Consider the following 14,483-nt stretch of genomic DNA (forward strand, 5'->3'; position numbering starts at 1 on the left):
ATGTCGCCTAGTATGAGGATGTTTGAGGCTGATACGCAGGAATTCGAAATGAAATCCAAGAGTTGTGTTTGGGCGTCTTGCCATTTACCTGGTGGCCTGTAGAATAGGATTGTGTTGAGGTGTCCTATTAGGCTTGAATGGTTGATTCTAGTCGATGCAATTTCAAGTTGTGGTGAGATGGATTCGCCCGTGATTGTGATAGTGTATTCAGGTTTGTATATGATAGCTATTCCGCCTCCTCTTTTTTTTCCATTTCTTGTCCAGTGCATGATTTTGTATTTTGGTGGGCACGTTTGCAGGGCAGGGCCCTTATTTGTGAAATGCTCTGCTCCCAAATGTTGGGTGCAGGATTGCCCCTCGCCCTGGCCAGCTGCAGAACAAAAAAAAATACTTCCTCCCCTCCCCCCCCCCCTTATCTTTTGGCCCATTCAAGGTTTATTCACAAGACAGGAGCAATCCCCAGTTGTTTCCAGCCTACTCAAACAGTAACCCGAAATAGTGCTGTCTGACCTGAAGGGGGGGGGGGCATCATTTTGGATTATGTCAGGCTCCAAAATGATGCCAGTCTTAGGTCAGCCAGCAACATTTTATAGTAAAGCACCAGTTGGACAGGAGGTAGTATCGCTTCTGCCCCTTTTGCAGACCACAGATGGAATAAGCTGTTGGGGACTGAAGGTGGGGAGATAAATTCCTATTTCATTTCCCTAAGAATGAAAAAAAATATTTAGATGAAAACAAAAAAAAGAAGACAGACATGAGCAATGGTTATATAGTGTATACAGGCAAAACATAAAAGAAAGCATGCCACACTATCAGGCAGTAAGTGAAAACAAATTTCCGCTCACACTCTAATGAAATGACACTCAATTTGTAATGTGCATAAAAAGAGAAACGCTCAGTCTCTTGTAGCCCTGGTCGCCTTAATTTTCAGTGTTCCTACTTTATGCAATAATAAATAGGATCATGTCCATCAGTCTGGTGCTTACTAAACAATTTGCATTTAACATAAGAAATTTTATATGAGAAATGTGACTTTTTAGGTATTTCCAAACTCATGCTTTATGAAAATCTATGGTTTCATGGAAACAGCAGGTTTTTACACATGTAGCAGATGTGCACTTTCACATTTTGCAGATGCTTCCTTAATGTTTCCCATTATTTGTGGTTTTCCATCTTGGCAAGAACAAGTTTTCCATAAGCTCATAGAATTTCATCAATTTCTAATGTTCAGAGATCTGCACAACAGGAATTACATTTTCCTTTATTTTAGGAAAATGTATAAAGTATCTTGTGGTAGGATTCTTCATTGCTTAGTTACTGTTTTAACAAGAGAAAAAAGGGCAAAAACAGCAAACTTTATAAGAAACAGGGCTCTGATTTAATAAGGTGATCTGTATTAACAACATGCACTATCATTACCCCGCATTACAAGGCCAATTCTGTAAACTAGGTGCTCACATTTATGCATGTAAATGGTTAGAATAATGCCACCTGATATTCAAAGCAATTTAATCAGGCAGGAGAGCCCATAGACACCATATATAGCTGTAGATTCAAGTGGGTGGATGGGAGAATCTGTTTCCTCTTATGCAGGTCCCAGCTAAATATTGTCTGGGACCCGCATAGGCTTTGGCAGCCAGCACATACCAAATTAGCCACAGATATTTTATGCTGGTGCCTAGACATGGGTAATGTGTAATGAGATTTTGGGGTTCTTTTTCAAATCAGAAAAATGTCCAAAAAGCAGCACAAAGCAGCAGATGGACATTTTAATTTTTTGCCAAAATGTCCAAATTGCTATTTTCAAAACTCAAAGATGTTTTTTCTATGCAGTTTGTCTAAAGTGTGTCCAAATCACAAGGGGGTGTGTTGGGGATGGGATATGGGCGTTCCTAAAACATGGACATTTTTCTGCCATAATTAAACAAAGAAAAAACCTCCAGGGCTGCAAGTTAGACATTTTAGTCTACACCCATTTTAATCACAACTAAATCACAAAGAGGTGCCCTAAATGACCTGATGGCTACTGGAGGGATTAAGGCGTGACTTCCCCTTACACCTCCAGCAGGGCCGCCGAGAGACTGGGCCTGGTCTGGGGCAAGGCCGCCCCAGGGCCCCCCCCCCCCTTGGTTGCTGCTGCCGCCCCCCCCCCCCTCCACCCGCCCCCCTCTGTCCGCAACCGGGCCAGGCACCCTGCATTGAAATCACAGTGCCTCTCACCTCCGTGTGAAAGCGCTGCAGGCAGCAGATCACCTCCCTTCGGGCCTCCTTCCACCCTCGCGGAAGTTACACCAGATGAGGGCGGGACCCAGGGAGGGAAGGAGGCCCGAAGGGAGGTGATCTGCTGCCTGCAGCGCTTTCACACGGAGGTGAGAGACACTGTGATTTCAATGCAGGGGGCCCGGCCCAGTGGCAGACGGTCGAAGATGGAGGGCGGGTGGCACCAGGCCCCCCTTAGAGGCCCGGGCCCGGGGAATTTTGTCCCCCCTGCCCCCCCTCTTGGCGGCTATGTCCCCCAGTGGTCACTGACCTCCTTCCACCCCCCCACCAGAGATGTGAAAGAAACAGTACATACCAGCTTCTATGACAGCTTCAGATGTTATGGTCAGTCCTATTAGAGCAATAAGCAGGTCCCTGGAGTTGCCTAGTTGTCAGTGTAGTACACTGTAGAGAAGAGAACCCAGGCCCATAACCCATTCTAACTGTTACACTTGTAGTGGAAAGTGTGAGCTCACCAAAAACCTATATATCCACATATACATGACACCTTCAGGCATAAGGGCTATTGCAGTGGTGTATGGTTGGGTACATTAGGTTGTTGGTGGGTTTTGGAGGGCTCTCCATATAATATAAGGGGGTAACAGTGACATGTGTACTGGGGACCTTTTATGTGTGAAGTCTACTACAGTGCCCCCTGGGGTGCCTTACTGCTTTGCTGGAATGTCTGTGTGGCCAGTCTACTAAGAATGCTGCCCCCACCCCCACCCATACTTCCCAATGGCTTGTTCTTGTGCATTTTTCCCTGGGACTTTTTTTTTTTAACCAAAAATGGACACAAAAGAAAAATACACTGCACACAGAACATTTAGGAAATGACCATTTTCAAAACAAAGAGATAGTCATCTTTCTGGTTCAAAAATCACACTATGTTCATCACTTGATTTTGGACGTTTTCAGCAAAATGTTCAAAATTGGATTTAGATGTTATATTGAAAATGCCCCTCTTTATATACAATCTTTCTGTGGCACAATCAAAGTGGTTGACATTTATTGTAGACAGGTACTTTCTCTGTCCCTAGTGGGCTCACAATTAAAGATTTTGTACACAGGGCAATGGAGGGTTAAGTGACTTGCCCAGAGTCTCAAGGAGCTACAGGGGGAATTTAATCCACTTCACCAGATTCATAGGCTATTACTACACTAACCATTAGAGTATTCCTTCACTCCATGGCCCAGCATTGAATATCCGGAGCTAATTCTTCCTACAGCAGTCAGATTTAAATAAATGCTGACTGTCGTAGGTTGAATATTGACCGGATGACTTATATGCATTCATCTGTGTACTTACTCTTGTAAGGTGTTAGGAAACTTGAGAGTGAGAGGGGTTTTGAGTGTAAGGGTAAGGGAGAAATGAGTGAGTAGATGAGGGACAGGGATGGAGTCCAAGGTAATGGGGAGGGGAGTGCAAGAGGGAGGGAGAACATCAACACCCTCACCACCACCACCATCACCACCACATGCACACCCCCAATGTGAGCAAGCAGCCCCCAGTTCTGATGTTAGGATAAGGAAGAAGTGAGTGGAAGAGGAAAGGAATACAAGAGAACTGCCTGCTCCAACACAACTGACACACACCACAGACAAGCAAGGGCACTACGAGCGGTGTAGCCTTACAGGGCATAATTAAGGAGTGATGCAAAATTGTTGCACCTTCTGTGGAATGGCACTATAACTTAATTCCATGCCTTTGCTTCCAGTCTCAGTCTCTTCTCATTGCTACAGGGCAGGCTGCATCACTGCCATTTGCTCTGATGCTCAAAGACAGGGTGAAGAGTGTGCAGGGACTCCACTGTTTTTCCTCATTGATTATTAGCTTTCTGACATACAACTGTTCTACCATGCAGTAGTTGTATGTCAGAAAGCTGAGAGCCAATGAGGAAGGGCAACAGGGTACTGGCACATTCTTCACCCTTTCTTTACGTGCCAGAGAGAGCAGCAGTGGCCAGATCTGCACTCAACTGTTGTGCAAAGTTGTCTTCTTGAAAGGTCACCTAGGGTGGTATATAACTACTGATAAAGAAGGCAAGGTGTCTTATGAAGCTGAGAAACCAGGTAAACATTGTAGGTTTGTGATCATTGCACACCAACTGCTATTCTATAAATTACACTCCGAGTTGGGCGTCATTTATAGAATAGCGTGTAGTGCCAAGATCCTTATGTGCCCAACATTTGGACAAGAGGATTTACACTAACTGAAACCTGGTATAAATCCTTGCATGTAAATTAGGTGCTGATTCCCCAAATTCTATAAAAAAGCGTGCATTTTTAGTGAACCCCTGACCTACCCATGCCCCTCCCATGACCACACCCCCTTTTCAGTTACATGCTAAAAGATATGCATGCACATCTTTGTAGAATAGCACTTAGCAAGATGCAAGTACAAATCTAAATTTTTACCAATTAACATCAATAATTGATTATTAGTGGCCAATTATTGGCACTAATTGGCTCATTACTTCAACTTGTGTGTAAAAAATTAGGCATACACCCAAATTTCCATGCCCAATTTCTAGTGCCATATATAGAATCTGGGGATAAGGGGATAATTTTCAATTGAGCTGCCTGGTTTTAGGCACTAAGAAGAACACATGTAAATGCTAGTATTTAGTAATTTATATGCATAAGAACATAAGAGTAGCCATACTGGTCCATCTAGCCCAATATCCTGTTTCCAAACAGTGTCCAAGCCAGGTCATAAGTTCCTAGCAGAAACCCAATTATTAGCAACATTCCATGCTACCAATCCTGGAGCAAGCAGCTGCCTCCCCATATCTACCTCAATAGCAAACTATGGACTTTTCCTCCAGGAATTTGTCCAAATCTTTACGCTAACTGCTATTACCACATCCTCCAGCAAAGAGTTCCAGAGCTTAACAATTCATTGAGTGAAAAAATATTTCCTCCTTTTTGTTTTAAAAGTATTTCCATGAAATTTCCTTGAGTGTTCCCTAGTCTTTGTACTTTTGAAATGTGTAAAATATCGATTTACTTCTACTCATTCTACACCACTCAGGATTTTATAGACCTCAATCATATCTCCCCTCATCTGTATCTTTTTCAAGCTGAAGAGCCCTAACCCTTTTAGCCTTTCCTCATATGAGAGGAGTTCCATCCCCTTTATCATTTTAGTCGCTCTTCTTTGATCCTTTTCGCTATATCTTTTTTGAGATATGGTGACCAGGACTGAACGCAATACTCAAGGTGCGGTCGCTCCATGGTATGGTCTCACCATGGAGTGATACAGAGGCACTGTAGTATTTTTGGTCTTATTCACCATCCCTTTCCTAATAATTCCTAGCATCCTGTTTGATTTTTTTGGCCACCACCACACACTGAGCAGAAGATTTCAATGTATTCACTACAACACCTAGATCTTTTTCTTGAGTGCTGACCCCCAAGGTGGACCCTAGCATCAGGTAACTATGTTTTGGATTATTCTTTCCAAAGTGCATCACTTTGCATTTGTCCACATTAAATTTCATCTGCCATTTGGTTGCTCAGTCTTTCAGTTTCCTAAGGCCTTCCTGCATTATTTCACAGTCGGCTCGTGTTTTAACAGCCTTGAATAGTTTTGTATCATCTGCAAATTTAATCACCTCACTTGTTGTTCCAATTTCCATATCATTTATATAAATATGTTAATTAGCACCAGTCCCAATACTGATCCCTGCAGCACTCCACTGTTCACCTTCCTCCATTGAGGACATTTAACCCTACCCTCTGTCTTCTGTCCAATAACCAATTCCTAATCCAGAATTTATGCGAATTAATGTACTCATATAAAATACCAGCTAGCATGTAAATAAATTTCATGGTGCATATAATCACTGTGAGCATACCCAAGCCAGATTTGCCTCAGCACTATTTCTCTTCTTTTGTCCATTTACTCTTTCCAGAGTCCTCTTAGTCACGAGGCTCTGAAATTGGTGTGGTCAGTGACGCATGACACATAATATGAACTCTCCTTTTCTTTCTTTATCTTTCCTATCAAACAATTGTAGTTCCGTTTCTGGTGCTTATTTTTCTTTCTTAACTTTAATATTTTCTCTTATAACAGACTATTTCAAGACGCTCAGATGGTTTTCCCAACATGGTAGGGTTGCAACATAATAGTCATACAGACTCAGACCAATGGTCCATCCAGCCCAGTCTGTTTCCAACAGTGGTCAATCCTGGTCACAAGTACCTGGCACGATCCCAAATAGTAGCATGCTGCTGATCCCAGGGCAAGCAATGGCTTCCCCCATGTCTATCTCAAATATAATAAACTTGGGAACTTGGAAAAACTGCAAAATATGCACTTGCACACGTAGAATATAAAATTTCTGAATTTACTCATCTACCTGTGAAAAATACATGCTAATATTTACATCAACCCTTGAGCTGGTATAAATGCTAATACCTTTATTTATAATCATTTTTTCATACCTAAAGTAGTATTTTATAAAGTCAAATAGGTGTGCACTTGAGTTTACAAAATAAGCGTAAAAAGACATGTGAAAACACACATTTTCTTCATATGGCTTTCCAACATTACTGTTCACATGGTGTAAAGTAAAATCATACTATGGTTTCAAGTTTTGCAGTACCAAGATAAATAATTCTAGCAACCATGCTTATCACAGTACATTCTCACTTGTTAGTTATCCACATTCCCCAGGATCCTATATATGGCAACCAGATTTGTGCACTCAAATTTAGGCAAGCTTCTGAAATGTGCATGCAAATTAATTGAATAACAAGCTTAGAACCATCAATAATTGGATGCTAACAACCAAGGCACCCATTAGAATTTGGCTGCATGCAATTCTATAAGACAATGTGCCTAACTCTCATAATGCGTATCTCAAAAGGGGGAATGGCCATGGGAGGGGCATGGGCATGTTAAGGGCATTCCAGAAAGTTGCATGCATAGTTACAGAATACTGAGTCACTGTTCCCAACTTTGGCGCCAGCATTTACACCAGGTTTCATCAAGCATAAGTATGGCACTTAAAGTATAGGTGTGGGAATTGGCCCAAAGAGTGATTCTATAAAGCACACATGCCCTTTATAGAATAATGATTAGCGCCAATCTTTTCCAGTGCCCATGTCTGAATGTGATTTGTAGAGTCCGGCCCATTGTTTCAGCATGTTCAGAATGAAACTGATGCTCAACAGATTTGTTAAACTGTTTTTATTTGTTATTTTTTGTGCAGTGTCTGTTCTTATTGGTTTTTTTGTTGTTTTTTTTTATTTCTCTTGCCAGGAATTTGTCCAACCAGTGCCTTTACATGTTTCTGGAATGCTTGGAAAGATGGCATAATGGAACTAGACAAAGGTAAATCACCAAATAAATACAGAGAAATTTCTCCATGTGTCAAAAACATTGCCAAACAAAACCAAAATATGATCAAGAAATGTATATCCACAAATTGCTAACTTTACCCCCCTGTTTACTAAGCTGTGCGGCAATGCCGATACAGTCCACTGAAAGTGAATGGGCTGTGTCGGCATTAGCGCACGGCAGCCGCTAGCACGGCTTAGTAAACGGGGGTTAATGTTACTACTACTACTACTACTACTATTTAGCATTTCTATAGCGCTACAAGGCATACGCAGCACTGCACAAACATAGAAGAAAGACAGTCCCTGCTCAAAGAGCTTACAATCTAACAGACAAAAAATAAAGTAAGCAAATCAAATCAATTAATGTGTACAGGAAGGAGGAGAGGAGGGTAGGTAGAGGCGAGTGGTTTCAAGTGGTTACTAGTTAAAAGCAATGTTAAAGAGGTGGGCTTTCAGTCTAGATTTAAAGGTGGCCAAGGATGGGGCAAGACGTAGGGGCTCAGGAAGTTTATTCCAGGCATAGGGTGCAGCGAGACAGAAGACGTGAAGTCTGGAGTTGGCAGTAGTGGAGAAGGGAACAGATAAGAAGGATTTATCCATGGAGCGGAGTGCACGGGAAGGGGTGTAGGGAAGGACGAGTGTGGAGAGATACTGGGGAGCAGCAGAGTGAGTACATTTATAGGTTAGTTGAAGAAGTTTGAACAGGATGCAAAAACGGATAGGGAGCCAGTGAAGCGACTTGAGGAGAAGGGTAGTATGAGTAAAGCGACCCTGGTGGAATGTTACCAGAGGAAAAGACCTCAGATGCGTTCAGACACTTTCAAGCTGTATCAATTTATGGCTCAAAATTTCTTTCAACCTGAAATATAAGAGGATGTTTGAAAAGAGACTGCAAAAGTAAGATGGCGTCATAATAAACAGCTATAGGGTGAAACAGATGCCTCCATCGGCTACAGGTAAGTTTTTTTTCAATAATATTTTTGAAAAGCTTAAGTTGTTTCCAGAATTAGTATTGCAGCATGAACATCTAACATCTATTCATACTACAAAGTGTTAGTTTAAATATAGCTCTGACAGTTTGTTTACTGACATTATTAAAGAAAAACAAAAATTGAGAGTTTTGAGTAACATTAATTGAAAATAATTAGAGTATTTTGACCCACGAAAAAAGTTATAAATTGAGTTATAAATTGTCACAGTTTTGAAACTGTCTTAAGGCATCTAAGGTCTTTTCCTCCAGCAACATTATGGTTGATAATTTGTGGATATACATTTCCTGATGATATTTTGGTATTGACTAGATGAAGATAATACATTTTCATACTTTCCTGTTAGAAATAGAGTTAGAATGGATAAAAAAACCATGGGTCAAAATGCAGAAATAACACTGCTGATCAAATTCCTTGTCACTGATCCAGCATACTGAGAAACTGTTCACTTTGTTCAAAAATATTTTTGAAGTTCTACTCCACATTCTGAGGATCACTTACACTATTTTATAGGCAGTGTTTCAACTTAAGTGGTTTAGCTGTTCTGAGTGGAGAGCATACATTTGGGTATTTGGTTCTACATCCTACCTCTGAAATTAATCCTTCTGTTTCATCTTATATCTCCATTTCCCTCATCTGTCTTTATCCACCCATAGCTAGATTTCATTCCTTCTCCCAACCTCCAGTCTTCAGTCTCCCTCTTTTCACCTGTGTTGATTAGAGACACAGAAGGGAAATACTGGACAAGGGGAGAGCCTACGGTCAGGGTGAGGGTGATGTTGGACATGGAGGGATAGGGACACAGAGGGGTGATGCTGAACAAGGGGGTTAGGGTTACAGAATGGAGATGCTGGCAGGGGAAGTGAGATGCTGAACATGGGGGCAGGATAGGGACAGGGTCAAAGAAGGAAGATGGATATGGAGAGAGAAGAAATGCCATATGTATAGAAGACAACACAGAGGAAAGTGAAACCAGAGATGGGACCAATAAAATTTTTTTTAATTAATTGACAAGTCAACAAAAGTAGAACAATAATTTTCTGTGTCTCTAATCCCTCCCCCCCCCCCCCCCCCCCCCATGTTCAGCATTGGTCCTCTGTGTCCCTACCCTCTCTCTGTCCAGCATTGACCTTCTATGTCCCTGTCCCTATGCTCCTCCATGCCCTCTATCTCCCTTGTGTCCCTATCCCTCCCCATGCCCAGCTTCCTTTTTCTCTCTGCCCTCCTTGCCCAACATGGCCCAGCGTCTTTCCTGTACAGCGCTGCGTACATCTAGTAGCGCTATAGAAATGATAAATAGTAGTAGCAGTAGTAATAGTAATAGTGTTCTCTCCACATGTTCCACCATTTCTCTGTCTCTCCTCTCTACCCTTCACCGCTGTGTCCAGCATCTCTCCCTTATCTTCTCTCCTTCCCACCACAGTATCTCTCTCTCTCTCTCTCCCTCTCTCTCTCTCTCATTCTCTCTCTCCCTTTCCAGTACCAGTGCGGCATATGTCCCTACCTTTGTGAGTCCAGCATCTCCCCCCTCTTCCCTCCATCTCCCACAGACCACAGTCCCACATCTCTCCCCACTATGGCATCTCCCCCCCCCCCTCTCTCTCTCTCTCTGGGTCCCCCCTGGGTAGTTTGGCATTTCCCTTCCACAGTCCCCCCTGGTAGTTCATCATCTTCCCCTCCCCCTGCAGGTCCAGATTTTCTTTTGTCTCCTTCCACTACCAGTCTCACATCTTTCCTGCTCCTCCCTCTCCACATGTCAACAACTCTCCTGTCTGTCTTCCTCCACGAATCCAGCAGCTATCCCTCCTCTCACCCTGCCCCAGAGAGCTTCAAACTTGTCTCCTTGCTCCCTCCTCCCCGAGTGCAAGTCAGCAGCTCTACTGACCCCAACCCCTCTCGTGGGTCCAAACACCTGTTCCACTTCTTCTCATGCCCTGTGACAATTCAAACCTGTCTCCTTGCTGCAGCAGTGATCAACACATGCTGTCTGCAGCCAGCCCTGGAACCTTTTCTCTGCCATGTCTGTCCTTGGTAAACAGGAAATTGTATCAGCAGAGGGCAGTATGTGCAGAGTAAAGGTTCCAGAGTCAGCTGAGGCCAGTGTGTGTTGATCACTGCCGCAGCAAGGAGACAGGTATGAAGCACTGTGAGGCATGGGAAGAAGCAGGAGAGGTGTTTGAACCCATGGGGGAGGGGGTGTCAGAAGAGCTGCTTACTCGCACTTGGGGAAGAGGGAGGGAGAAATGCAGCATGAAAGGAGGAAGGAAAGAAGACTCGGCTGCAAGTGGCAAAAAAAATCAGACAGTATCACGGCCTACAAAGCTTAGGCGCCAGGAGAGAGCCAGACCCCGGCACCAGACCCCCCCCCCCCCCCCTTTGGAGACCGGGCTCAGGGAATTTTGCCCCCCCCCCCCCCAGCGGTCCTGGTTAAGAGCCTCTGCTGTAGAATCTCAGCACTGAGATAGCAGTTACATTTTTAATATATTCAAGCTAAAGTTTATTTAATTCCATTTCACAATAGTGATAGTAACCTTGATAACTGATAAAGCAAAATAAGGGGAAGAACACGAGAGACCATCCTAAAGTAGAGAAATCCGTTTAAACAATTTAACTGCTGTTTTCTTTACAAAGAGAAACTATTATTACTTAACTATGTACTCTGTGAAAATATCTTTCAGGTCAAAAAACACACAAATTTGAACACCTCCTTCTCTATGATGTCAACGTACCTGAAATCTATGTGGGTTCATCATTCTTTAAAGTACTTCTTTTTTTGACATCTCAAGCAAATGAAGCACACAAAACACAATTCAACTGAAAGTGGAAGAGCATCAGACAACCAATGGGAGGAGCAGATTCAATCGGACCATCTCAAGCTCTAATGATCCTTGCACAAGCACTTTGAGGAACAGCACTGTAAAGAAAAATAATCTCAGAAAACAAAACCTTCCTGAGTCCTACACAGAAGCACCTACTCATTCTCCTACTCATGACCCTACCACCCTCCCATCAAAATCAGCTGCCAAGCCTACATGATTCAGTTAACCCCAAAGCCATTGCTTCTATGGGTCCTACAGAAAAAAAATCTAAAGAAAAGAGACCTGGTACTGCAACTCTATCAAAAGGGTCAGAAAACATGGCACAAAATCAACTAAACAGACCAGTCATCCCACCAATGAGACCAGCATTCAGAGTATGTTATATTTGTGGCAGAGAGTTTGGATCCAAATCTATTGGCATTCATGAACCCAAGTGCTTGGAGAAATGGAATATGGAGAATGAAAAGTTACCAAAGCACTTAAGAAGAGCGGAGCCCCAGAAGCCTCAGAACATAACTGGTAGTGGTTCATACAGTGTTCAAGATGAAAACGAGGCAGCCTGGCAGAGTTCAAAAGCACAGCTCATACCGTGTGACAACTGTGGTCGCACTTTCAATCCAGACCGCCTTATTGTGCACCAAAGAAGCTGCAAACCAAAGACTGGTAGTGCAGGAACTTCAGGTTCCACCACTCTTAAATACGGTAAAAATCTCGGCTGTGGATTTACTTCTGCAATGCGTAATGATGTCTCAGAGAATCCATCTTGTTCCAGGAGTCTTTCTAAAACCAACCAGCCAGCCCCACCTAAGCCTAAAACCCTCATTTGCTACATTTGTGGAAGAGAGTTTGGTACTGCAAGCCTCCCTATCCATGAACCAAAATGCCTTCAGAAATGGAAAACTGAAAATGACAGTCTTCCCAAAGAACTCCGTAGGCCACTTCCTCAAAAGCCTGCAAGTGGGGTTACCAAAGAGGAGCAAAATGAAGCTGCATGGCAGAGCTTCAAGGGTCAGCTTGTATCCTGTCCAAATTGTGGGCGAACCTTTGCACCTGACCGCCTCACAGTTCACCAGAGGAGCTGTAAAGTGAATATGGGAAGCTCAAACATCAAGTCTGTATCTGTTGGTAATGAACCTAAGGTGAATAAGAAATCTAGTAAAACCACCAGTTCTGCATCTGACAAGGTAAAATATAAATAAGACACAGGAAGAACATCAACCCTTCTCTATAGACAAATGGAAAATAACATCAATATTTGTGCATTTTAATAGATTCTTCTAAATTTCAGTCATAGTGTCTAACTAATGAGAGTTTGTTTAAGGCAGCTATATATTTTCATCATCCACAGTCATCACCAATCATGAACATTGCAAATGTAGTCTTATTTTCCTTGAAGGTGTGAAGGAAATATAATATAGTTTTATTTTTATTAGTAGCTAAGATTATTAAATTCCCTTTATGATTAGAAAACTAATTAAACCTGATAGAAAAGTAGTTCATGTTTATAGCACGGCATGCTTTATTAGGCAGACACTAAGGGACCCTTTCACTAAAGAGTGATCATTTTTGCACATACCGTGCATTACTTGGAAAACTTGTGCAGTACACGCAGTAGGTGTGTCCAACATCTGCCTACATTTACGGCACAGGGCAGAAACCTACCACATGGCACCACGTTACATGCAGTGCCAGATAGCACAGGAGCACTTGCACTATCTGCCACTGCAAGTAATAGGGTGTGAGCCCAGTCGCAAAAATAAATACATGCATCACTACTGCAGCAGCACACTTCCACCCAAGACATCCCCAAGCCATCTGATACCCCCAGGCAGCCTTCCACACTTCCAATTTCCCCCCTCTACACACATACACACCCCTAGCACATCTGAACCCCTCCTCCTGACACTTTCTGCTCTTTGGATCTTCTCAGATACACCTCCTTCCAATCCCTCTCTCCCAAATCAAATTCCCTACATCCTCAATCTGCACCCCTTGACACAAATCCCACCCCTGATCTAGTTGCCCCTCCCCAAAATGCCCTTCCATTCTCACCCAGGAGTGTACAGGTATCCATAATGGTGCCAGTGACCCTTAGCAGTAGTCTCATTCTCCCACCAGTAGGGGGCATCCATATGAAAGGAGACTACTGCTAGAGGTCAGTGGTGCTATTTTGTATCCTTGCCCAGTTCCAAGCAAAAGTAGAGGGACATTGCTCCTGTCTGGGACCAGTAGACCACCACTGCTGACCCTAGAGTAGATCCCTGGAGGGGTCGGGGTGCATGGGAATGTTGAGGGAGTGTTGGAAGTGCTGGTGCTGCAATTTTTTTTGGGGGGGGGGGGGGGTGGCCCGAGTCCAAAGTGGTAAGCCCAGCGCCTCACATTCCCCTCACCCTATGGCTGTGCCACTGCTCATAAGTCGAGAAAACATGTGACTACGTTACTTGGCTTAGGAACCTGGCCAACAGAACAGCACATTTTTCTTTGAACAGACTACTTATTAACTCTTGTCCATAGTGTGCTTCAAATTCATTCCCATTATTCTGTGCACCTAGCTCACATGCCACCCCATTTCTACACCTCATTAATTTCTTCCTATCCTTATGCGAAATTGTACCCCCAATTCTTCTTGTCCTTAAGCCCCAATATACTATTACTCCATTATGGACTCTTTCCTTCTGTCTTCCACAAAATGAGCTCTGAACAGTGGCCTTTAAAGCTGACTTCTGGCTATTACAGTAATAGTCTCTGAGCCACTGCAGCGCATACAGTATCACAGTTTTGTTGCCTGTAACCTCTTTGCTCCAGTTCTCTTTACCCTGTGAGATGTACAGCAGGATACAGGGCCTAACTCAGTGAAAAGAGGAGGCCGTGCTGGCTCTGCCTCTCTTCTGAGCTTGTCCCTGCACAACTGCAAAAGCCTGACAGCTTTGCTTTGAAGGGAAGCATCTCAGCTGGCACTAGAAATAGCATGGCAGGCAAAAGGAGCCACCCTGTTGGTGAAACTGTAGAACATTTCTTAAAAGTGGCCACAAATTCATACTTTTGAAACCACAAAGTTCCTGTCAAG

The 14,483-nt window shown here is 43.2% G+C and overlaps 1 protein-coding gene across 2 annotated transcripts in view; it reads left to right on the top strand.

The window, feature by feature from the left end:
• The window catches only part of LOC115462325 (zinc finger protein 474-like), a 75,542-nt gene that overhangs the window by 13,827 nt on the left and 47,232 nt on the right, over positions 1-14,483 (top strand). For both annotated transcript variants that reach the window (XM_030192328.1, XM_030192329.1), the window contains exons 2-3: positions 7,529-7,600; positions 11,276-12,600. In XM_030192328.1, the coding sequence (XP_030048188.1) occupies positions 11,587-12,600 (1,014 nt within the window). In that variant the 5' untranslated portion in view covers positions 7,529-7,600; positions 11,276-11,586. The remainder of the gene's footprint in view (positions 1-7,528; positions 7,601-11,275; positions 12,601-14,483) is intronic.

This window comes from Microcaecilia unicolor, chromosome 2 (assembly GCF_901765095.1).
Source record: "Microcaecilia unicolor chromosome 2, aMicUni1.1, whole genome shotgun sequence".
Classification (NCBI taxonomy): Eukaryota; Metazoa; Chordata; class Amphibia; order Gymnophiona; family Siphonopidae; genus Microcaecilia; species Microcaecilia unicolor.